The sequence below is a fragment of the Macaca mulatta genome, chromosome 3 (assembly GCF_049350105.2).
Source record: "Macaca mulatta isolate MMU2019108-1 chromosome 3, T2T-MMU8v2.0, whole genome shotgun sequence".
NCBI lineage: Eukaryota > Metazoa > Chordata > Mammalia > Primates > Cercopithecidae > Macaca > Macaca mulatta.
Window position 1 is genome coordinate 43,378,300 of NC_133408.1, and position 25,271 is coordinate 43,403,570.

The window sequence follows — 25,271 nt, forward strand, 5'->3', positions numbered from 1 at the left end:
CTCTGTTGCCCAGGCTGGAGTGTGGTGGTGCAGTCTCGGCTCACTGCAGCCCCCACCTCCCGGGTTCAAGCAATTCTTCCACCTCAGTCTCCTGAGTAGCTGGGATTACAGGGCTGCGCCACCACACCTGGCTAATTTTTACATTTTTCATACAGACAGGGTTTCACCATGTTGGGCAGGCTAGTCTCGAACTCACGAACTCTGGTAATCCACCTGTCTCAGCCTCCCAAAGTGCTGGGGTTACAGACGTGAGTCACCATGCCCAGCCTATTTTATTTTATTTTATTTTAGATGGAGTCTCACTCTTTCGTCCTTCTAGGCTGGAGTGCAGTGGTGCAGTCTTGGCTCACTGCAACCTCTACCTGTTGGACTCAAGCAATTCTCCCACCTCAGCCTCCCTAGTAGCTGAGATTACAGGTGCCCACCACCACACTCAGCTAATTTCTGTATTTTTAGTAGAGACAGGGTTTCACCATGTTGGCCAGGCTGGTCTGGAACTTCCGACCTCAAGTGATCCACCTGCCTCAGCCTTCCAAAGTGCTGGGATTACAGGTAAGAGCCATCGCACCCGGCCTTCTAATTATATTTAACTATCTCCCCATTATAACTTCTCTGAGGGAAAGGAGGAGGCCTATTTAGTTCACATGAGAGGTTCGTCCTAAATACTGTTGAATGAATGAATAAATTTAAGGGAAGATTCTGTCCCAGGAACCCAGACAGTATGGACCTCAGAGAAACAAGGACGTTTCCAGTCTCAGATCTAGTGCTTGGCAAATAATTATTTCTGAGCCTCAATTTTCAAATCTGTAAAATAAAGATGTACTATTCTCTACATAGGATTGTAATGGGCATCAAATAAGATAATGTGGCCGGGCACAGTGGCTCACATTTGTAATCCCAGGGCTTTGGTAAGCCAAGGTGGGAGCATCACTTGAGGCCAGGAATTCGAGACCAGCCTAGGCAACATAGTAAGACCCCCCCCCGCCCCTCCCCCTATCTCTACAAAAAATTTAAAAGTTATCAGGGTGTGGTGGCATGTGCTTGTGGTCCCAGCTACTTGGGAGGCTGAGGTGGGAGGCTCGCTTGAGCCTGTGAGTTTGAGGCTGCAGTGAGTTGTGATTGAGCCTCTGCACTCCAGGCTGGGCAACAGCGCGAGACCTTGTCTTTAAAAATAATAAAATGATAAGGTAATCCGCAGAAGCATTCAGCACAGTGATTGGCACATGGAGGGGCCATTGAGGTTTTTTTTTTTTTTTTTTAGAGACAGAGTCTCGCTGTATCGCCCAGGTTGGATGGAGTGCAGTGGCACGAACTCGGCTCACTGCAATCTCCGCCTCCTGGGTTCAAGCGATTATCTTTCCTCAGCCTCCCGAGTAGCTGGGATTACAGGCGTGCACCACCAAGCCCGGCTAATTTTTCTTGCATTTTTAGTAGAGACGGGGTTTCACCATTTTGGCCAGGCTGCTCTCGAACTTCTGATCTTAGGTGATCCGCCCGCCGCGGCCTCCCGAAATGCTGGGATTACAGGCGTGAGCCACCGTGCCAGGCCATTGAGTATTATTAAGAGGAGGGTACGAAGAAAACACTCCCGCCCGCTCTGCCCCATGCGCATGCGCGGCCGCGGCGCGCCCTCAGTCGGACCCCGCGGGCCCCAACGCGTCCCCACGCGTGCGTGATCCACCGGAACCCAAGCCTAGGCAGGAGGTGAGGGGGCGGGGCCTCCGCAGTGCGACTGCGCCGCGCGAGGCCGTGCGTCGCGGGGGCGGGGCGCGCAGGCGCAGCGGGCGCCCCGGCTCCGGAGCATAAACAAGAGCGGGGACGTGATGAGGCGGCGGTTGATCTTAGGGCGGCTAGTGGCGGCGACCCAGGCGGCTAGCGGGGCCCGGCGCCGACCCTGAGTGCAGCCTGACCCGCCCTCGCGCGCGCGCCCTCCCCGGCCGGGCCCACTCGCCGCGCGCCCAGCCATGAACCTGGCGAGCCAGAGCGGGGAGGCCGGCGCCGGCCAGCTGCTCTTCGCCAACTTTAACCAGGACATCACGTAAGGCCGGGGTCGGGGGTCTGGGTCGGGGTGAGGCCACGGTCGGACCCGGGCTAGGGGGAGGGCCTCGCTGCCAAGCTCGGCGGGGTCGCAGGCTTGGCCTGCCTGCGGGCCAAGGCGGGCAGAGGCGTCCCAGGGGGCGGGCCCGGGGCGCGCAGGGAGGGGCGCCCTCCAGGGAGACCCTCGGGCCCTGGCCTGGAGCTGCGGCCCCGGAGCGGGAGAGGTGGTGGATAGGGGACCTGCTTTCACCATCTTGCGGGGAGGCCCCCTGGCTTCAGACCTCACTACTTCTCGCAAAGTTGGGGCCGAACTTTGGGGCTTGACTTGTCTTGGCCGCCTGTGGAGCGCTGGGAGTGGGTCGCTTCCTCTCCTCTCCTCTCTGCCCGCTTCTTGCTCAGCGTCTCCCACTCACTCTCCTTTGAATCAGGCCCTTCTCCTTGTCTCTTCATCGTCTTAAGGTCCCTTCTCTCTCTCTCTTGATTTTCTTTTCTTCGTTTCTGTTTTTTTTTTTTTCTTTGTTTTTGTTTTTTGGGATTTGTTTTGTTTTGAGACGGAGTCTTGCTCTGTTGCCCAGGCTGGAGTGCAGTGGTGCGATCACAGCTCACTGCAAGCTCCGTCTCCTGGGTTCAGGCGATTCTCCTGCCTCAGCCTCCCAAGTAGCTGAGACTACAGGCACGCGACCCTGGGCCCAGCTAACTTTTTTGTATTTGTAGTAGAGACAGGGTTTCACCATGTTGGTCAGGCTGGTCTGGAATTCCTGACCTCAAGTGATCCGCCCACCTCAGCCTCCCGAAGTGCTGGGATTGCAGGTGTGAGCCACCGTGCCCGGCCCACACTGTTCTTTTTGGGAGGTAACTTTGATGTCTTCTGCAGCAAGTAACAAACTTAGCAATAACCTTGGTGTCTGACCTAGCTAGGGAGAAACCGAGCCAAGAGAGGCGTTACAGACCAGTGCCCCAGGAGTCTCAGAGCTCCACGGGGCGGGTCATCCTCTGGGCAAGAGAATGCCTTAAGGCCAGCCCATACAGCCCGTGCATTCGGAACGCTGTTTGTCCACACTGATACGGGTTGGATGCTGCCTGGGAGGAGGGCTTGTGGGGATGGTTAATAGATGAGCGAGCTTTCTGGAGAGAGAAGGATGAGTTATGGGGTTGGCAGGGAGGAGAGCCATCTTGGAAGTGAGTAACAGGAAGTGAGGAAAGAGGAGGAGGAGTGGGTCATTTGGCATCTTACTAAGTCATTGGTTGAGTTGTTACTAGCTGAGTGGAATTAAGAAAGCAGAAAATGAGACTCTTTAGGAAATTAAAAGTGAACTGTATAATGGCCAACACCCAGTGAGTGGTGTACAGGAGGCGCTCAATAGCAGCTTACCAAAGCTGTGAAGACAGTCGCACAGTGGGACTGCATTGATAATCGGAAGGGGCAAATCACCTCATCCAACTAGAGATGAGGAAATCCTTCCGAAAGGCTCCAAGCTGGCCTGGGTCTTCGAATTGGTTAATAGTGGAGTGGGGGCAGGAGTAGAATCTAGCCTCCTGAGTTCTCTTCCAGTGTTCTTTCTGCTCTGCCGTGCTGTTTTTTTTTTCTATTTACAGAGTAGAATTCTGAAGACAGTGAATTTAGAAATAATAGCATAACAACGTATAAAGATTAAAACTCCCAAGTACTGTAGTGTTCTGTGTGACCAAAAGCCAGAACAACAAACAATTCAGACAACCTGTTGCAGTTGAAGTGGAATAGACTATCTTAATCCAGATAGGGAAAAGGACATCACAACCCAATTCTAATTTCGCTTTTAAGCCCAAGCCCACAGTATTTGGAGACTAGTAAGAAATGGTAGTAGTAAAGGGGTTTATGCCATGTATAAATTAGAGAGTTTCCAAAACATTGTCGGCCACTCTTTCAGTTTTTCATTAATTATTTCTGTCAGAATGAAATCAAATATAGAAAAGCATTCTCTTTTGCTGTTACTTCAGCTGGACTGCCATGTTCCCTGTGTCACAGGAGAGTGTCACTCTGGCCTGAACTAGGACATTTTCACACTTACCCACTTCTCTATGCTCCCTGAAGTTATTACAGTTCAAGAAATTTCTGTTACTTTGAGATTTCATAACTTTGACTTGCCAGAGAGACCTTGATGTAGTGTAAACCTAAATTGGAATGAATAGTAAGCTAGGATTATACTAGAAGTTGACTGGGCTAAAATGACTGTAATTTGTTTTAAATCTACACTTGGAAGAAATAGAAGTTCCCGGAGAGAGCTTTTATGGCTTATACCTTTTCCTTCTTAATCTCCAGAATTTATTGAGGAGCACAATTTTTAGCAAGAGAAAGAACGTCCGTCTAGAACTCACATTTACTGTATTGAGTGAGAAACTGGAAGCCAGTTCACTTACTGGAATATATATATGTTATAGGATCATTTCCCTTTTTTTTGTCTTTTAAATTCTTTTTGTATTCGTTACATGCCAAACTATAACTGTCCTGCCTTTCTCCTTGTACTGGTAATATGATTTCCAATGTCGTACTTTTTCATGATTCTTGTCCTAAAAGTGTGCATACATTTTATTTGTTTTTTACCATCTGTTTTTTGTTTTGTTTTGTTTTTTTTACCTAGAGAAGTGAAAAGGGCATCAAGAGCAGCTGGTCTTGGCCGTCGCGCTGTTGTCTGGTTAGTTCCAACCCTGGTTTCTAAAAGTATCACCTCGGAAGGCTTATGTTAGAGGACTTTTTGGCTTTTTGAAATTGAAGTGAACCAGTTAATAAGTGGCAGAGGATCACTTGAATATGAAATGGAAATACCAAGGACTGCATTTTTCCAGTGGACACCACAGCTTGTGGGAAGTTAGTGATGTAGCAATGTCTGTTTTAAACACCATGTCTAAAAGGGATGGAATGAAGAAAGGGACTTGACTTTCCAAGTCTTGTGTTTGTAGAATGGATGTTATGAAGTGTCTGGAGACAGTAGGAGAAACCTGTTGTGTTCTTCCACCATGTCTCTTCTAGGTTATGCTCATTGTCCTGGGAAGGTACTGCTCTGTTCTCTTGGTTCATCTGTAAATCAAGGGTTTTTGTTTTTGAGATGGAGTCTCGCTGTTGCACAGTTGGAAGTGCAGTGGCACAATTATAATGATCATAGCTCACTGCAACTTTGAATTCCTGGGCTCAAGCAGTCCTCCTGCCTCAGCCTCCCAAGAAACCGGGACTACAGGCATGAGCCCCACACCTGGCTAATTCTTTTTTTTTTTTTTATAGTTTTTGTAGGCACAAGGTCTTGCTGTGTTGACCAGGCTGGTCTTGAACTCCTGGCCTCAAGCGATCTTCCTGCCTCGGCCTCCGAAGTATTGGGATTACAGGCATGAGCCATTGTTCCCGGCTTAAAGATGGTTTTTAAGATCCTTCACCCTTAAAGTTTTAAGTCATTCTGCCTGCTTTGCAAAGGATATGTTTGAGGAGGGCAGAGGGTGACTTAGGAAGATATTGTCCAACAGCAGTGACCAGTGAGAAGGAGACTGACTCGCCGTCAGGACTTGTGTGACCCACAGGGCGTGCGTCCTGCAGCCAAGGGAGAACTTAGATGTCACCCAGTTTCTGGCTTGGGTTCCGAGTGAATGTGATAACATCGTGGTGAAGAAGCCAAGGAGGAGAGAGCTCTACTTGGGATACTGATGAGTTGGAAAGGCTGCAGGGATGTGGAGGTGGAGGATGTGAGGTGGAGCGGGGATAGGGGTGGCCTGTCCATAGCCCTAAAAGAGACGGCACCAGGGCCTACCAGGGCCTACCAGGCCTTACCAGGTCTGGGCTGGCAACTACAGTTGAGGTTGCTTTTGGTTTACAGTGTCGGGCTGTATCCACCTAAGCTCGCAATCAAGTATGGCTTCTCCGCAAAGAGGATGAAGAAGGAGAATCTTTATGGACTGACAATTAGGGATGGGGGAGAAAAGGAAGAAAAGCAAAAAATCTGACTCACATCTTCATTTTTGAGTGGCAGTCACTGTCTTTTTGATGTTGAATGTTCAAGTTTCAATTCATTGACAGAGACTTTCAGTTAAAAATGATGGATCAAACATAAGCATTTATTTTGGTTCCATCCCCAGACCCTAATAAAATGTTAATCAGTAAAATGCGAAAAAAATATATTTTCTAATTTTAAACATTTCTTAATTTTTTATTTTAGTAGAGACGGGGTTTCACTTTGTTGCCCCGACTGGTCTCAAACTCCTGGCTTCAAGTGATCCTCCTACCTGGGTAGCTGAGATTGCAGACGCAAGCTACCACCCTTGGCCTCAAAAAGATATTTTAAAAGGCTTAAATTCATAGGATAGAAAGAATGAGAAAGGCGATATTAGCCAATTTGGAAGCTAGCAAGTGGTAAAGGAAGTGGGATCTAAAATTGCTAGTGAAGAAAGCAGAGAACCAACGTAGTTTAAACTGCAGAATCCCCGACAGGCTCGGGAATGGGCAGTCCAGGGCTCCAGAGGCGGAGTTGTGCAGGTGTGAAATGAGGAGGATGGGTTTCAAGTGTGTTTAAAATGCAGTGACTCTGTCCTTCCCTGGCAAATGACAGGCCTGGTCTCTGGGTTTGGGCACCAGGCACAGTTGAAGGTGAGGAATAGTGGCAAAATGGGGGATTGAACCAATACATATTTGGTTATGATTTGCTAGTTTTCCCCTTTGTCAATGAAAGAGCCCACTGATGGGGACAGGCACAGTGACTCACGCCTGTAATCCTGGCACTTTGCAAGGCCAAGGTGGGAAGATCCCTTGAGTTCAGGAGTTAAAGACCAGGTTGGGCAACATGGGGAGACCTCAACTCTACACAAAACACAAAAATTAGCCAGGTGTGGTGGCACGCGCCTGTGGTCCCAGCTACTCGGGAGGCTGAGATGGGAAGATCCCTTGAGCCCAGGAGGTTGGGGCTGCAGTAAGGCGAGATCACACCACTGCGCTGCAGCCTGGGTGGCAGTGTGAGACCCTGCCTCAAAAAAAAAAAAAAAAAAAAAAAAAACCCCACTCTGTTGACTTAACAATAAATAAATAAACACTTTTTGGCAATAAAACTGTGTATTAGGGAAAAATCTCATACTTACCTGTTGCTCTGCCTCTCCCGTTAATATGTCTGCCATTTTATGGTCAGGTCAATTTTGAAATTGTTTAAGGCAAAATCTCCAAAGGGTTGTAGAACTTGATTGTTGATGTTGAGACAAAAATATCAATCACATTTATATTTAATACCATTCTTTAAACATACTCATCTAGGCCGGGTGCGGTGGTCATGCCTGTAATCCCAGCACCTTGGAAAGGCAAGGCAGGTGGATCACGAGGTCAGGAGTTTGAGACCAGCCTGGCCAAGATGGTGAAACCCCATCTCTACTGCAAATACAAAAATTAGCCAGGTGCAATGGTGGGTGCCTATAATCCCAGCTGCTCAGGAGGCTGAAGCAGGAGAATCATTTGAACCAGGAGGCGGAGGTTGCAGTGAGTTGAGATAGCGCCACTGCACTCTAGCCTGGGCGACAGAGCAAGACTCCGTCTCAAAAAAAAAAACAAAAAAAACTTTTGCCGGGCATGGTGGCTTACATTTGTAATCCCAGCACTTTGGGAGGCTGAGGCAGGTGGATCACCTGAGGTCAGGAGTTCGAGACCAGCCTGACCAACATAGTGAAACCCCATCTCTACTAAATACAAAAAATTAGCTGGGCATGGTGGTGCATACCTCTAATCCAAGCTACCTGGGAGGCTGAGGCAGGAGAATCGCTTGAACCCAGGAGGTGGAGGTTCCAGTGAGCCGAGATTGTGCCACTGCACTCCAGCCTGGATGACAGAGCGACACTCCATCTAAAAAAAAAAAAAAAAACTTATCTTTACAATAAAGTGTCCTCATACTATGGTATATATACATCTCAAAAAATATTTGGAATATTTTTGTTTCCCTTTCTTAACTGACTGGAATGCACAGTTTTATAAACCATGGGGTTAAACTTCTAGCTGAGGTATTTAATATCCTACATCAGCTTCCAAATATCTGAACTAGATTGGCAGAGTCCAGTTTTAACAAATTCCGTGTGTAGGGAGCACAGCAGAGACCTGGGATGTCTAACCCAAGGATCAGGGACGAAGGCTCGTTAATTTTGCCCGTGGGAGAAGTCCCCCCGCCCCACAAGCTCATTTTATACATAATGCTAATAAGCTTGGTGATTTACTTTCCAAGTCACCAAGAAATTAGAAAGGACAGGGGCTGCTAATGATGGTAGGATGGTCACAAGGAAAAGTGATAACTGTCGGCAAAACGAGAAATAGAAAAATAGTTTTATAAACTCAGCGCTACAGGCCGGGCGCGGTGGCTCATGCCTATAATCCCAGCACTTTGGGAGGCCAAGGCAGGTGGATCACCTGAGGTCAGGAGTTCAAGACCAGCTGGCCAATATGGTGAAACCCCATCTCTACTAAAAATATAAAAATAAGCCGAGCGTGGTGGTGGCAGGTGCCTGTAATCCCAGCTACTTAGGAGACCGAGGCAGGAGAATTGACTGAACCCAGGAGGCAGAAGTTTCAGTGAGCTGAGATCGTACCACTGCACTCCAGCCTGGGTGACAGAGCAAGACTCCATCTCAAAAAATAAAATAAAATAAACTCAGCACTACAGTCTGGCTGTTTGATACCAAACCCTCAACTCAAAAGAACTTGTCTTCCCTTGTTTTAAGGACGCGGGAAGGTATACAATTTAAGAACAGTTTGTTTTTTTAATCAGAAATTGGGAGTGCGGGAGTCATGCTTAAAATAGCAACCCTTAGTTATCTGGAAAATATTTTCCTGAACATCAGTTTCCCAAAAGTTCTGGGTTGCTGAGATTTTGTTTTATTTTTAGCCTGGGGATATTACTGTATTCTTCTGGGTTCTTTTATTAATTTTCAAAATATTTACAGGTAATACCTAATTATTTCATTAATAAAACAATTGATACAACTAATTCAGTATAGTAAAGCAAAAAAATTTTGCGAGGAAAAATTATATGAGCTGGTAGAGTTTTGTTTCTGTTCTTTTTATACTTCTAAGATGAATCAGTGTGATTTTACAGATTAATACTGATTACAGTAACTCCCTTCTTGGAATACATTTCTTCCACATATATGTGAAAGAGTAGTTGTAAATCTCAAGTTTGTAATAAATGACATGATCATTAAAATAGCCCTGATCCTGTCTTGGGGTACAAATACTCAGTGTGAAACATCCCCTTTCCCTGTTTCAGCCTTCTGTTTTACCTACTCGTTTTCGTGTTCTCCCAGATGTTAAAAGTGATCCTGGTATCTGATTCCTCCATACCCCAGTGCTTCCTGCTCATTCGCTCATCTTTCTTTTGCTTGCTGGACTTGCTTCTTGTTTTGCTTTCTTTGGTCAGCTGGGTTCTGGAGAGGCACTTTTTTGATGAGGAAACCCCTTCTGTGGTGTCCCTGAGGCCCCTGCTGGGAGGGACTGCTGAACTGTGGGTTCCTTGAGCCTCCTTGCAGAAGCAGTGGTGTTGGGTGATGAATATGGAATCATAAACGCAAGGCCATCAAACCAGTCCTCTGCTTTTTCCTTGTAAGCCAACAATGGGGCCTTTGATTCCAGACTCTAAGGTAGCTTTTGAGTCTGTTTCATTTCCAACCCACTGCTCAGCCATGGCACAGCATAGGGGATGGAGTCACGGGTGTTAAAGGCCTGCAGAAGCACAGAGAGATGCCTGCGTCCACCTCCATTGTAAATACCTTTGTTTAAAATTTAGAAAATTAGGCCGGGCACGGTGGCTCACACCTGTAATCCCAGCACTTTGGGAGGCCAAGGCGGGCGGATCACAAGGTCAGGAGATCTAGACCATCCTGGCTAACACGGTGAAACCCCGTCTCTACTAAAAATACAAAAAAAAATTAGCTGGGCATGGTGGTGGGCGCCTGTAGTCCCAGCTACTCAGGAGGCTGAGGCAGGAGAATGGCGTGAACCCGGGAGGCAGAGCTTGCTGTGAGCCGAGATGGCGTCACTGCACTCCTGCCTGGGCGACAGAGCGAGACTCCGTCTCAAAAAAAAAAAAAAAAAAAAATTTAGAAAATTGGCTTACTTAACTTTTTTTTTTTTTTTTATGGAGTCTCGCTCTGTCACTCAGACTGGAGTGCAGTGGCGCAATCTCTACTTACTGCAGCCACCTCCTCCCAGGTTCAAGCAATTCTCCTGCCTCAGCCTCCCAAGTAGCTGGGATTACAGGTGCCTACCACCATGCCTGACTGATTTTTGTGTTTTTAGTAGAGACAGGGTTTTGCCATGCTGGCCAGGCTGGTCTCGAATTCCTGACCTCAAGTAGTCTGCCCCCTTGACCTCCCAAAGTGCTGGGATTACAGGCGTGAGCCACTGCACCTGACCAGCTTGCTTAACTCTCATACTCTGACGTATACTGTATGTATATATCAGACCACTTGAGAAACCCCAGTATGTTTCGAGGGAAACAATAAGGCTGATTACTTGTGCTTATATCCCAAACTTATATTTAAAATTGTATAGAGTTTGTTTTTTGGTATTTTTATTTTAATTTTCCCTCCACTTTATTGAGGTATAATTAAAATTGTATCTGTTTAAGGTATACAGTGTGATGTTTATATACACATGCCTTTTGAAGTCATCACCACAGTCAAGTTAATTAACATATGTATCACCTCAAATAGTTACGTTTTTGTGATAAGCACACTTAAGATCTGCTGTCTCAGCACATTTCAAGTACATGATACGGTATTATCAACTACAGTTACTATGCTGTATGTTAGAGCTCCAGAAAAAGTTTCTTGGTTTCTTTTCTTGAGACAGTCTCTCGCTCCGTCTCCCATGCTGGAGTGCAGTAGCAGGATCGATCTTAGCTCACTGCAGCCTCAGCCTCCAGTCCTGGGCTCATGCAGTCCTCCCACCTCAGCCTCCCAAGTAGCTCCCTGGGACTACAAGGGCACCACCATGCCTAGCTAATTGTTTTATTTTTATTGTTATTTTTGTAGAGATGGAGTCTCAGTATTTTGCCCAGGCTAATCTTGAACTCCTGGGCTCAAGCAGTCCTCCTGCCTTGGCCTCCCAAAGTGTTGGGATTACAGGCGTGAGCCACCACATCCAGCCTCAGAAAAGTTTTATAGGATTTAAGTAATAATATTGTCTGTATTTTATTGACCTTGTGGCATCTTCCTGTGCCAAGCACTTGATACAAACAGTATGAAATGATTTGCTCTGTGCTGACTTGTGGTGAGCATGAGGGGAACTTGCTGGGAAATCACTGGGAATGTGGGAGCTAGTTATCTACATTGTCACTGTCTGCACGTATCAGCTCTTATTTCTGAATTTGGCTTTTTTGCAGGTCCCTAGCTGTTGGTAGTAAGTCCGGTTATAAATTTTTCTCCCTTTCTTCTGTGGATAAGCTGGAACAGATCTATGAATGCAGTAAGTGTTTGCTTTATTTTTCCCCTTCTCTAAAAAAAAAAAAAGTTGAATTGGAATGCGGTCTAAAATTCAGACACTGTGGTTGAAGTCCAGACACCCTCTGACCAGTCCTCTGCTTCTGCCTTCATCTCTCCAAGAGGTGGCAACTGGTGATACCTGTAGCTGTCTGCCCCAATCTGTGCATTTGTCTACATAGGAGTGCAGATACCGAGGGAGCTGTGTTCACGAGGGTCTTCAGTACGTGAGCTCATACCATATGTACTGGTCTCTAACTTCTCCCCCCACGGTTTTTTGTTTTTTTTTTTTTTTTTAAGACGGAGTCTGGCTCTGTCACTCAGGCTGGAGTGCAGTGGCGCGATCTCGGCTCACTGCAAGCTCTGCCTCCCAGGTTCACGCCATTCTCCTGCCTCAGCCTCCCGAGTAGCTGGGACTACAGGCGCCCACCACACCCGGCTAATTTTTTTGTATTTTTAGTAGAGATGGGGTTTCAGCGTGTTAGCCAGGATGGTCTCAATCTCCTGACATCATGATCTGCCCGCCTCAGCCTCCCAAAGTGCTGGGATTACAGGCGTGAGCCACCGTGCCCAGCTGACTTCTCTCTGTTTTTAATGCCATTTAAACCATCTAGATTACTATCATAAAGGGCTTCCAGAAAATTGAAAATTTTACAGCCCCTGTAGGAACAATTTGTTTTCTCGCATTGGCATTTTACAGCCTTGAAGTGGCCCACATGTTGGAGAGGCGCATGGAACAGCGGGAGGCCATGCGCTTTGGCCTCTTGCTCAGTCATATTTTGTGTGGTTCTAGATGGATTCCTTCATCTCTGGGCCTCAGTTTCTTTTATTTTTTGCAAAACAGAAATAATGCACATCTATAAGATTATTGCGGGGGTTAGAGATTATGTATATGTGTACTTAACAGTGTGCAAAAATGGTATTTGCTGAGTAAACCCCATGATGGAGACTGTGACGGGAAGCTTTGGACTCTTTCCACATGTGTAATTTTTAATTAAGATAATTATGGATTCACATGTAGTTGTAGGAAATAATACAGGTCTCTTGCATCCTTTATCCTGTTCTTCCCAATGGTAACATCTCGCAAAGCCCCAGTGTAATATCACAGCCAGGATGTTGACATCCACCCCTCCTGGGCACACTCTCCAGTCCTCCTTGTGCTTATTTGTGTGTGCGTAGGTTCTGTGCAGTCTTTTTTGTTTTTTTTTGAAACGGAGTTTCGCTCTTACTGCCCAGGCTGGAGTGCAGTGGTGCCATCTTGGCTCACCACACCCTCTGTCTCCCCTGGGTTCCAGCAATTCTGAACTTGTGCTGGTGACTTGAAATTATGGCGTTCTCCTGGCCCGCCAGCAGGTGGGGCCTTTCAGACTCCCTCCTGGGCCCTGGCCTCTCTGTAGGTGAGCCTGCAGGTGCCCCTCACCTCCATGAGGGGATGTGTCTGATTCTCCCCAGCAGTGTCTTTCTTGTTGCTGCCCCCAAGAGCGAGTACCCAGGCCCTTTGCAGGGAGAGAGTGGGGCAGCAGAATTTACATGATCCACGTCCCTGACTCATGGCTCCTGCTGGCTGGCTTAGGTTTTACTCCTTTCTTTGTCCTTAGACTTGCCTACTGGTGCTTACTAAATCTTCCAAAAAAGCCTTTCTTCTGCCATGGAGGCTGGGAGATGTGATCTGGGTGATAACATAGGTGTGAACCAGGACTGTTTATCCCAGGTGCCACCCGCCTTCCTGAAGCCCTGCCACCTGGCTGCCTTCACGTGAGGCACACAGGATTGCTCCCCATGGGGGGTTTCTGCAGTGGAGGGCAGCCCTGTCTCCAGGCTTTTATGAATGACTAAAACATATATTCAGTCCAGATCCAGATGAAGTACTTGAATTGTGCTATTAAATTGTTGCTGGAGTCACTATAGTCATCTGTTTTCAAACACACAGAATATTTTTTCCCCTATGGGGGGCCAGTGCTTAGAAAGAGTGGAAGAATGCCAAAACCTGGTCTTTCCTTTTCCTCAAATTGAAGTTTAGTTACTGACTTCTAGTGCCTTATTTCCCAGAGATTTTTAGTGGAACAAAATGGGATGTCTTGATAGTATCTTTTAGAGTGGATATTGGCCGGGCGCAGTGGCTCAGGCCTGTAATCCCAGCACTTTGTGAGGTCAGGGCAGGCGGATCACATGAGGCCAGGAGTTCAAGACAAGCCTGGCCAATGTGGCAAAACCCTGTCTCTACTGAAAATACACAAAAATTAGCCAGGCATGGTGGCTCACACCTGTGATCCCAGCTACTAGGGAGGCTGAGGCACGAGAATCACTTGAACCCAGGAGGCAGAGGTTGCAGTGAGCCAAGATTGTGCCACTGCACTCCATCCTCAGTGACTGTGAGACTCTGTCTCAATAAATAAATAAAAAGGCCGGGCGCGGTGGCTCAAGCCTGTAATCCCAGCACTTTGGGAGGCCAAGACGGGCAGATCGCGAGGTCAGGAGATCGAGACCATCCTGGCTAACACGTTGAAACCCTGTCTCTACTAAAAAATACGAAAAACTAGCCGGGCGAGGTGGCGGGCGCCTGTAGTCCCAGCTACTCGGGAGGCTGAGGCAGGAGAATGGCGTGAACCTGGGAGGCGGAGCTTGTAGTGAGCTGAGATCCGGCCACTGCACTCCAGCCTGGGTGACAGAGCAAGACTCCGTCTCAAAAAAAAAAATAAATAAAAATAAATAAATAAATAAAAAATAAAGAGTGGATGTTTACTGACCAACATGGTACGACGGTAGGTGCATGAATTTCTGTGTTCTTCTTAGTGAACCTTGGCCCTTAAAAATAGATGATGAAATGGACAAAGAATGTTTTGAGGGTTAATACTTTTTTTTTTTTGCGATGGAGTCTTGCTCTGTCACCCAGGCTGGAGTGCAATGGCGCGATCTCGGCTCACTGCAAGCTCTGCCTCCCAGGTTCATGCCATTCTCCTGCCTCAGCCTCCCAAGTAGCTGGGACTACAGGCGCCCACCACTACACCCAGCTAATTTTTTGTATTTTTAGTAGAGACAGGGTTTCACCGCGTTAGGATGGTCTCAATCTCCTGACCTTGTGATCCACCCGCCTCGGCCTCCCAAAGTGCTGGGATTACAGGCGTGAGCCCCCGCGCCCGGCAAGGGTTAATACTATAAACTGAAGCTATCATGTTGCTCTGTTCCTAGAATGTTATCTGTCTTTCCTCTTTCGCATCCTTTTTTTTTTTTTTTTTTTAGTAGATAAGATAATGTCTCTTAGAAAACAGGTCGGCTACTAAATGAAATGTCAAGATTGTTTTCCAGCATTTTTCTGTAGGTAGACTCACAAGAAAGAATATTTCTTCATGTCTCAGTGTTTAGTTCAGACTCAGTATTGACTTCTACTCTCAAAACTCTTTAACAGTCCATCATAAAATCAGATCTTTGCTGTCACTCACTGTGGCTGTTACAGAAAGAATGAGCCAGAGCTGGTCTTAGAGAAAAACATGATGGACAACTACTTGTTCTTCTTTTATTTACTTAGAAAAGAAAATTCACACACACACAAAAGCTTGGTCAAGCAGTACTGGAAGATAGATTTTCTACTATTAGTGTTATCATTTCGGACTTGAAAGTTGCAGGAGCTGCCAGATAGGCTTTGCTCATTGTTTATGGACACCTCATATACATATATATATGGGGACAGAGTCTCGCTCTGTCACCCAGGCTGGAGTACAGTGGCATAATCATAGCTCACTGTACCCTTGACCTCCTGAGCTCAAGTGATCCTCCCCCCTCAGCCTCCTATCTGGGACCAGAGGCACGCACCACTACACATGGCTAATTTTTTTGTAATTTTTGTAGAAACGGGGTCTTACTATGTTGCGTAGGCTGGTCTTGAACTCCTGGTCTCAAGCAGTCCTCCCACCTCAGCTTCCCAAAGCGCTGGGATTACAGGCGTGAGCCTCCGCGCCCGGCCTCTCGTGATCATTGCTGGGATTACAGGCGTGAGCCTCCGCGCCCGGCCTCTCATATGATCGGCACTGGGATTACAGGTGTGAGCCACCGCGCCCAGCCTCTCATGTGATCATTTTCTCTCTCCATGTGCATTTTTGTTGTCGTCCTCGTTTTTTGAATATACATAATGCACAAAATGTGGTCTCTTTTCTCTAAAATATTCTACAACAATATCCTACACTGTTAGGCAAAATAAATGAAGGATATCGGTTTATTATTTGTAAAAGATCACAAAAGTTTAGAAGTTGGCTTTTTTCAAAAGCTGCACTGTGTGTTTTCTTTGCATTTGCTAAGCTGGTTTCTGAGCTAGGAAAACAGATCTCGTAAACATTCAGTTCTGAAACCCAGCACAAGCAGATTGCTCCTTAGCTCAGCAAAAGTGATTAGAGCCTGCGTTGATTATGGAAGCGAAGCCGTTGACATATAACACCTTTTATCAAACCTTCCTGCTTTGCCAAGAAACTAATCATTTACTTTACGGGCCATCATCTACGTCTTAAGGTTTGAGAAATGGTGCTTTCTGATGTTAGTCCTATTTGACAGGCGGTGCATTGGTTGGAATATTAATTTCAGTGAGATTTATAGTAATGGATCCTACAGAGGAGAAACCACGAGCGTCTCTTGGCGTAAATCTGTGGTGATGGAATGCTACCTTGCATCCTGGCGGAGCCGCAGGCACACGTGGAAGTGGATTCAAGCAATTATCTCATGGCCTCGTTCTTCCCTTCCCACTCCAGGAGGTTCATCGTTGTCAGCTATAAACCACGCCAGCAGAAGCAAAAAGCAACATTCTTTTTTAAATCAAGTGATTAATTTCTTAACTTTTAGTCAGGCAATCTCTAGGAGGGAAGTTTGGCAGAAACGGTGGCTAAGGCCACCTAGAATGAGTGCTAAAAGCAAGGCCTTTGACCCTGGAGATCACTGGAGTTTGCGTTCAACCTTTGTCTTTTTTTTTTTTTTTTTTTTTGAGTTGGAGTCTCGCTCTGTCACCCAGGCTGGAGTGCAGTGGCACAGTCTCGGCTCACTGCAAGCTCCGCCTCCCGGGTTCACGCCATTCTCCTGCCTCAGCCTCCCGAGTAGCTGGGACTACAGTAGCGCCATCACACCCAGCTAATTTTTGTGTGTGTGTATTTTTAGTAGAGACGGGGTTTCACCATGTTAGCCAGGATGATCTCGATCTCCTGACCTCATGGCCCGCCTGCCTCGGCCTCCCAAAGTGCTGGGATTATAGGCGTGAGCTACCACACCCTGCCATATTCAGCCTTTCTTAGTGTCAGCCTGAATGCCTCTTGGCACCGGTTTCCTGGGACGTGTCATCTTGAGTCAGTACATCTGTGCAGTCTGGTTTCTTTGCTTTCATTTGATTTTTTTTTTTTTGAGACGGAGTCTCACTCTGTCACCCGAGCTGGAGTGCAGTGGCCGGATCTCAGCTCACTGCAAGCTCCGCCTCCCGGGTTTACGCCATTCTCCTGCCTCAGCCTCCCAAGTAGCTGGGACTACAGGCGCCTGCCTCCTCGCCCGGCTAGTTTTTTGTATTTTTTAGTAGAGACGGGGTTTCACCGTGTTAGCCAGGATGGTCTCGATCTCCTGACCTCGTGATCCGCCCGTCTCGGCCTCCCAAAGTGCTGGGATTACAGGCTTGAGCCACCGTGCCCGGCCTTTCATTTGATTTTTATGGTGTCTTTCACCTAGCAGCCTGATCCACTGTCCACCGTTATTTCATGGGAGGGCTGAGCCAGGTTTGTACTTCAGTTTAGTGGAAAGTGATTGTTCTGGGTATGCGGGTTCCATGTATATTTATGTGTTTAAAAGCTCATCTGGGCCGGGTGCGGTGGCTCACACCTGTAATCCCAACGCTTTGGGAGGCTGAGGCGGGTGGATCACCTGAGGTAAGGAGTTCGAGAACAGCCTGGCCAACATGGTGTAACCCTGCCTCTACTAAAAATGCAAAAATTTAGCCAGACATGGTGGCGCGCTCTTGTAATCCCAGCTACTCGGGAGGCTGAGGCAGGAGAATCACTTGGACCTGGGAGTCAAAGGTTGCAGTGAGCCAAGATTGTGCCACTGCGCTCCAGCCTGGGCAACAGAAAAGACTCTGTCTCAAAAATAATAAAAAATAAGAAAGTTCATCTGTATGTGAAGTGTAATAGAAAAATATTAGAGCATCTTAAAATAATATGGTAGAAAAATGGCAGCAAACCTAAACTACTAGCAATATATAAAAGTAGGTTGCTTTCTGAAAGGTGTATTCCTGAAAAGATCTAGTCAGATTGGTCTGTAGAACTCAGTGTCACTGCGAAGTGCATCCTTTTGTGTTATGGCTGTTACCACCACCACCACTACTACTACTGCGTTTTTAAAACACAGGGTCTCGCTCTGTCACTCATGCTGGAGTGCAGTGGTGTCAACATGGCTCACTGTAGCCTCAACCTCCCGGGCTCAAGTGATCTTCCCCCTTCCCATATAGCTGGGCCTATAGGTACACCACGCCCAGCTAATTTTTTTTTTTTTTTTTAAGAGTTGGGGTCTCACTGTGTTGCCGAGGCTGGTCTTGAACTTGTGGGCTCAGGCCATCTTCCTGCCTCAGCCTCCTAAAGTGCTGGGCTTACAGGTATGAGCCAATGTGCCTGGCCTATTAGTTGTTTTTTTTTTTCTTTTTTTTTTTTTTGAGACATAGTCTCATTGTATCACCCAGGCTGGAGTGCAATGGCAAGATCTCAGCTCGCTGCCTCCTGGGTTCAAGCAGTTCTCCTGCCTCAGCCTCCCGAGTAGCTGGGATTAGAGGCATGCACCACCACGCCTGGCTACATTTTGTATTTTTAGTAGAGATGGGGTTTCACCATGTTGGCCAGGCTGGTTTCGAACTCCTGACCTCAGGTAATCCACCCGCCTCAGCTTCCCAAAGTGCTGGGATTACAGGCAGGAGCCACTGCTCCTGGCCCTGGCCTATTAGTCTTAAGTAATGACAAAAATGTGTTCACTCCAGAATGATTGGTGGTTCATCTCTGCCCTTTGCAGAGCCACCTCTCCTACTTTTGGTTACTGACTCGTGTAAATGTGATGAGAGTTATAGATCTATTTCCCCCAGAACACTCAGTGTTTATCATATGGTTTTAGCGGTGTTAGAGACTCCTGAAGCCCATCCACTTATCCATGGAGACCTGGTCTTTGCGGTTGGCCCTGACACTTAGTTTCTGGCCTGCCTCTGCTGCTGCCCATGTCCGCACAGGAGGAGGTGGCTCACTGCGTGCAACCTCCACTTCCCGAGTTCAAGCAGTTCTCCTGCCTCAGCCTCCTTAGTAACTGGGGCCACAGGCATATGCCACCACGCTCATCCAATTTTTGTATTTTTTTTTTAGTAGAGATGGGATTTCACCATGTTGGCCAGGCTGGTGTCAAACTCCTGACCTCAAGTGATCCACCTGCCTCAGCCTCCCAAAGTGCTGAGATTATAGGCCTGAACCACCGTGCCAGGCTTTATTCATAATTCTTAAATCAACTCAAACTGAGTTCTTTTTTTTTTTTTCCATGCAGTCATGTGCTGCTGCTGTTGTTTTCTTAACTACCTGTTTCTGCCCTTTGCCTGTTTTTCTGTTGAGTTATTTATCTCCTAATGACTTAAAGCAAATTAGCCATTTGTTAGGGGTTGCAAATATTTTTCTTCTGGACTGTCATTTGCCTTTTGACCTTGTTTATGATTCTTTTCACCATTCTGAAGTCTTGAATTTCTATATACTTAAATGCATTGGTCTTTTTTTGTAAGGCTTCTAAATGCTAGAAAGGGTTTTTCCTACTCCCGGCATGTACATAAAACGTTTCCCAAGGTGGTCCTCTAATACTTTGGGGTCGTGTTTTACCTTCAGTACTTGGAGTGTATTGGATGTAAGGAATCCCTCCCTTGCATTCAGGGGCTGGGAAGGATCCTTGCCTGTGACCTTTCTTATGTAGAGGAGCTTACTCTGAAGCATTTAGGGTGAGTGTCGGAAGGAGCTTCTCTTCCAAACTTCAATAAAGAAAAAATCGTTGAAGCAAAATGGTGGAAAGTTAATATTTGTTGGATTAGGTGGTGAGTATATGGAGGTTCATTTTACTGTTCTCTTTTGTGAATATTTGCAGTTAAAAAAGAGCTTTTCTGCCTTCATCCTCCCATCCCTGTTTAAAACATTCTGAAAGCTCTGCTTTTTCCCATTAACATTTTAGGAAAACCATTTCCAAATGATGGTTGGTGGTATTACCTTCTTAGCACCTGCACGTAAGCAACTGAAGACATCATTTTTCTTTCTAACATTTTGTTAAAGGAAATTTTCAAACTGAAAAGTTGAAAGTATTTTACAGCTAACACCTGTGTATCCACCACTTAGATTCTTCCCTTAACTTTTTTTTTTTTTTGAGACGAGTCTCACTCTGTCACCCAGGCTGGAGTGCAGTGGCGCAACCTCAGCTCACTGCAAGCTCTGCCTCTTGGGTTCACGCCATTCTCCTGCCTCAGCCTCCCGAGTAGCTGGGACTACAGGCACCCACTATCACACCCGGCTACTTTTTTGTATTTTTAGTAGAGACGGGGTTTCACCGTGTTAGCTAGGATGGTCTCGATCTCCTGACCTTGTGATCCACCCATCTCGGCCTCCCAAAGTGCTGGGATTACAGGCGTGAGCCATCGTGCCTGGCCCTTCCCTTAACATTTTACTATCTTGTCCTAACACACACACACACACACACACACACACACACACACACACACACACCCTCATACCCCCATCCATTTTTTTTTTTTTACTTTTATTTCTTTTTTTGAGACAGCTTCTAGCTCTGTCACCCAGGCTGCCAGCCTGGGAGTGCGGTGGTGCAATCATAGCTTGCTACAGCCTTGACCTCCGGGGCTCAAGCGATTCTCCTGCCTCTGCCTCCAGAGTTGCTGAGACTACAGGAGTGCACCGCCATGCTCAGCTAAATTTTCGATTTTTTTTATAGGGACAAGATCTGGCTGTGTTGTCCAGGCTGATCTCAAACTCCTGGGCTCAAATGATCCTCCCACCTCAGCCTCCCGGAGTGCTGAGATTACAGACAAGCCACCATACCTGGCTATATTTTTTGTGTGGGCGTTTCCAGGTAGATGATGGGCATCAGTACATTTCTCCTCAATACTGAGTAGAGTTCAATGTTTGTTTTTTTCTTGTAAGGTAAAATGTACTTGCAGTGGAATGCATGTATCTTGAGTGAACACTATGTGAGCTTTAGCAAATGCCTGCATCTCTGTGAACTGAAACCCTATCAAGGTTTACCATCACTCCAGAAAGTTCTCTCATACTTCCTTCCAGTCTCAGCTCCCTTCTGCCAACATTCCCCAAGAGGCAACGAGTGTTCTGGTTTTTTCTACTATAGATTAGTTTTGTCTTTTCTAGAACTTGATATGAACGGAGCATCTACTCTTTTGATGATGTTTCTTTCGCTCTGCATTTTTTTTAGATTTATCCACATCTTGTCTCATTTGCCCAGTATGTGAATATATGATAGTCGTTGATGCATTCTCTTCATGACAGATATCTGGGCTCTTTGTAGTTTAGCTATTATGAACAAAGCTACTGTGAACATTCTCATACAAGTCTTTTAGTGGACACATATTTTCACTTATCTTAGATAAATATTGTAGTGGAATTGTTGGGTAGGTATGTGTTTAGTTTTGTAAGAAACCCCCATAACCTTCTCCTAAGTGACTATACCATTTGTGGTTCCGTCAGTGCTGTATGAGAGTTCTGATTGCTCTACGTCCTCACTAACTTTTTTTTTTTTTTTTTTTTTTTTGAGATAGAGTCTCTGTCGCCCAGGCTGGAGTGCAGTGCACAATCTCTGCTCACTGCAACCACCTCCACCTCCGGGGTTCAAGTGTTTCTCCTCCCTCAGCCTCCCAGGTAGCTGGGATTACAATGCTCACCACCACACCTGGCTAATTTTTGTATTTTTAGTAGAGACAGGGTTTCACCGTGTTGGCCAGGCAGGCCTGGAACTCCTGACCTCAAGCGATCTGGCCATCTCGACCTCCTAAAGTGCTGGGATTACAGGCGTGAGCCACAGCACCCAGCCTCCTCACCAACTTTTGATGTTATTAGTTTTTTTCTTTTTAGCCCTTCTGATGTATGTGTAATGATATCTTCGTGGTTTTAATTTGAATTTCTCAGGTAACTAATGATGCTGAACATTTTCATGTGCTTGTTGGCCATCTGTATATCTTTTTCTGTGACATGTCTGTTCCAGTCTTTTGTTGCTTTTTAGGTTTGGTTGTTTATGTTTTTATTATAGAGTTGTTAGAGCTCTTTACATATTCTGGATAGTAGTCCTTTGTCAGATATGTTTTGTGACTATTTTCTCCTCGTCTGTGGCTTGCCTGTTTTCTTTCTTTGAGCAAATGGTTTAAATTTTGATGCAGTCCTATTTATTTATGGGTTTTTGTTTTGTTTTGTTTTTTTCCGTTTATGGTTTTTGCTTTCTAGGCTGTGTCCAAGAAACTTTTGCCTACCCTAGAGTCAGGAAGGTGTTTTCCTGTGTGTTCTGTGAAAGCTTTATATAGTTAACACTATGCATAAAAGCTGAAGTTTTTATATTTAAGCCAGTAATCCATCTCATTAATTGTCATGTATGTTGTGAGGTGTAAATCAAGGTTATTTTTTTCCTAATGGATTCCTATTCCATCATCATTTGTTGAGAAGATTTTCCTTCCCCCCTGGGATTGCTTTGGTGCTTTACAGTCCTATACCTGAGAGTCTGTTTCTGGGCTGTGTATTCTCTTCTAATGGTCTGTGTGTCAGTCTTCAACTTTGTTCTTTTTCAGGATAGCTTTGCATTTTCTAGTTTCTTTTTCTTTCCATATAAAATTTAAAATCCACTTCGTCTGCAAAAAAGCCTGTTGGGATTATGATTGGGATGGGATTGGACCTAGAGATCAATTTGAGAGTTGATAAGTTAATAATATTGAATACCCAGTCCATGAACATGGTAATCTCTTCATTTTTTTACCTCTTTTTAATTTTGTTTTGGTAATATTCTATGATTTTTTTTTTTTTTTGATATGGAGGTCTTACATCTTCAGTAAAATTTATTTCTAACACTTTGGATTTTGACAGTATCGTAAAAGAAAATTAATTCATTTACCTTTCCAGTTTGCTGGCCTAAACGTATAATTGATTTTTTATATTTTAATATTGTATCCTATGACTTTGCTAAATTCATGTATTAGATAGTTGCCTATAGATTCCTTAAGGTGGCAGTAGAGACTGTTTGGCATCTTGTTTTCTAATGTTTGTGCCTTTCTTTCTTTTTCTTGCTTCACTGCAGTGTGTAAGACTCGCCAGCACAAAGTAGGGAGAGGGAGTATCCTTGCCTTGTTTCTGGTCGTAATGGGAAGAGTTTAGATGTCTTCACCATTAAGTACAGTGTCAGCTGTAGATTTTCTTAACTGTTGTTCATCAGCGAAAGAAGGTTCTTCCTCATTCTAGGTTTCTTAAATTTCTACCATAAATGAGCATTGCATTTTCTCATGCTTTTTCTGCATCTGTTGGGTTGGTACAATCTTTCTCTGTCTAGTTGAATTGGAATTTATCACCACCTCTAATGGAGACCTGCCAGTGCCTGCTGGTGGTCCTGCATTTTTCTTATAACTGTGTTGCTTGCTCTTTGAGATGATCGTCTCATACTGTCCTCACTCTGAAATCTCCCATCTCCATCCCATCACAATTAACACCTGTTGCTGCTTCAAGAGAGGTTGGTGCTGTCGGCCTGGGGCTCCCTTCTCTTTCCTTCTTCACCTGACCAGCCTCCTAAGTGGTTTGTTCCTCCAGGCATGCAGTCTCAACCATAAATCCATCTCAGTGTATCTAGTAGCTCCTGTATTTGAAGACAGAAACTTCCCTTGCCCGTGCATATCCCCCAGCCCCTCCCACATTTCTGCTTCTCCAGAGCATAACTTCTTTTTTTGGTTTTGGTTTTTGTTTTTGTTTTTTTGGTAGAGTCTCGCTCTGCTGCCCAGGCTGGAGTGTGGTGGTGCCATCTTGGCTGACTGCAACCTCCGTCTCTCAGGTTCAAGTGATGCTCCTGCCTCAGCCTCCCAAAGAGCTGGGATTACAGGTGCCCACCACGATGCCCGGCTCATTTTTTGTATTTTTAGTAGAGACAGGGTTTCACCATGTTGGCCAGGCTGGCCTCAAACTCCTGACCTCAGGTATCTGCTTGCCTCGGCCTCCCAAAGTGCTGGAACTCCGGGCATGAGCCCCTGTGCCCGGCTTGTAGCATAACTCCTGTAGATAGTTGCCTAAGTTTTTTTCCACTTCTCACTCTCTTTCATGTTTCAGCCATTCTTCCTTTCAGCCATCTCCATCAAAATATGTCAAGGTCTCCGTGTAAGCTGCTCGTTCCCAGACTCAGGGGACGCGTATTCATTTCCTCTTCCCTCCTCTGCAATGCTGGGCACAGTTGCCCGCTTGCTGTTCTTCAGATACCCTCTTCTGTTGGCTTCCATCTCATGCACGGTCCTGGCTTTTCTCTTACTCAGTCTCCTTTGCTGACCCTTGACAGTTTCGGTGCCACACAGGGCCCTGGGCGCACATCTCTTTGGCCCCCTCTCCGTGATGGCAGGCACCGCCCTGTTTACCACTGTATACTTGGGATGGTCTCTCCTGGTAGGATCTGCTGTTTGTGTTGAATGGGTGAAGTAAATAAGTTTTACCAAGCAAAGCAGTAAGAACCTATTCTTTGAAAAAAAACTAAAAATACAGTTGATTCTTGTTATTCGCAGTTCTAGTCTGTAAATCTCTGGGATGCTGGATTAGCGAATCATGAAGTGTTGCTCCCAGGGGAAGGATTGTTAGGTAGCCTCTGGTCGCAGTGTTTGCATCAGCTGATCAAAAGACAACCTCATTTTGTGTGTGCTTCCCTGCCTCCAGACATGCTGACGGAATGCGGATTGTTGGTTCGCTAACATTGAACTCGCAGCTCATATAGAACTCAGCCCACATGTATGTTTTCTCTGTGGGGCGCATCACAGGCTGCTTGTGCTTAGGGACACTGGACGACGCTCAGCACTGTGCCGGAGCCAACAGTGAAATCAACAAAAACGCAAAAGTGCAAAAAGCAGACACTCGGTAGCCCTAAATAGACCACGAAAAGGACGGTTGTTTTCAGAATCAACACGAGAAGACAGGACGTTGCCCTGTGTGATCTCAGCCAGGAACATGTGCGTCATGTGACTCAAATCTTTTCCCGAGGCTGGGCGCAGTGACGCACTTTGGAAGGTCAAGGTGGGCAGATCAGCTGAGGTCAGGAGTTGAAGACCAGCCTGGCCAACATGGTGAAACCCTGTCTCTATTAAAAATACAAAAATTAGCCAGGCGTGGTGGCGGACGTTTGTAGTCCCAGCTACTCAGGAGGCTGAGGTAGGAGAATGGCATGAACCCGGGAGGCGGAGGTTGCAGTGAGTCGAGATTGCGCCACTGCACTCCAGCCTGGGCGACAGAGTGAGACTCCATCTCAAAAACAAACAAACAAACAAACAAAAAACAGAAAAAACTTCCCGCTCTGCACGTGTCCACAGAGGGCTGTAAACCACTGTGCGTGTTCGTGTGGGGTCACAAATAAACCTTCCCAGGCAGGCGAGTTCACGGATGCAGAGCCTGTGCGTGTGCAGGAGCAGCCCTATTTGGAAGTCAGTTCTTTTTACCACTGATTGGATTTAGGAGGCCAGTGGATTTAAATAAAATTTTACTTAATAAAAAACCAGTTTTGTG

General features: G+C 46.1%; 1 protein-coding gene across 10 annotated transcripts in view; it reads left to right on the plus strand.

Annotated features, from left to right (window-relative positions):
• The first annotated feature begins 1,777 nt into the window (after positions 1 to 1,777).
• The window catches only part of WIPI2 (WD repeat domain, phosphoinositide interacting 2), a 45,775-nt gene continuing 22,281 nt past the window's right edge, over positions 1,778 to 25,271 (plus strand). For 5 of the 10 annotated variants that reach the window (XM_077996105.1, XM_077996106.1, XM_077996109.1 and 2 more), the window contains exons 1-3: positions 1,778 to 2,038; positions 4,656 to 4,709; positions 11,403 to 11,485. In XM_077996105.1, coding sequence (XP_077852231.1) covers positions 1,965 to 2,038; positions 4,656 to 4,709; positions 11,403 to 11,485 — 211 coding nt within the window. In that variant the 5' untranslated portion in view covers positions 1,778 to 1,964. The remainder of the gene's footprint in view (positions 2,039 to 4,655; positions 4,710 to 11,402; positions 11,486 to 25,271) is intronic. The other 5 variants (XM_028845083.2, XM_028845084.2, XM_077996108.1 and 2 more) reach the window with 1 other exon arrangement.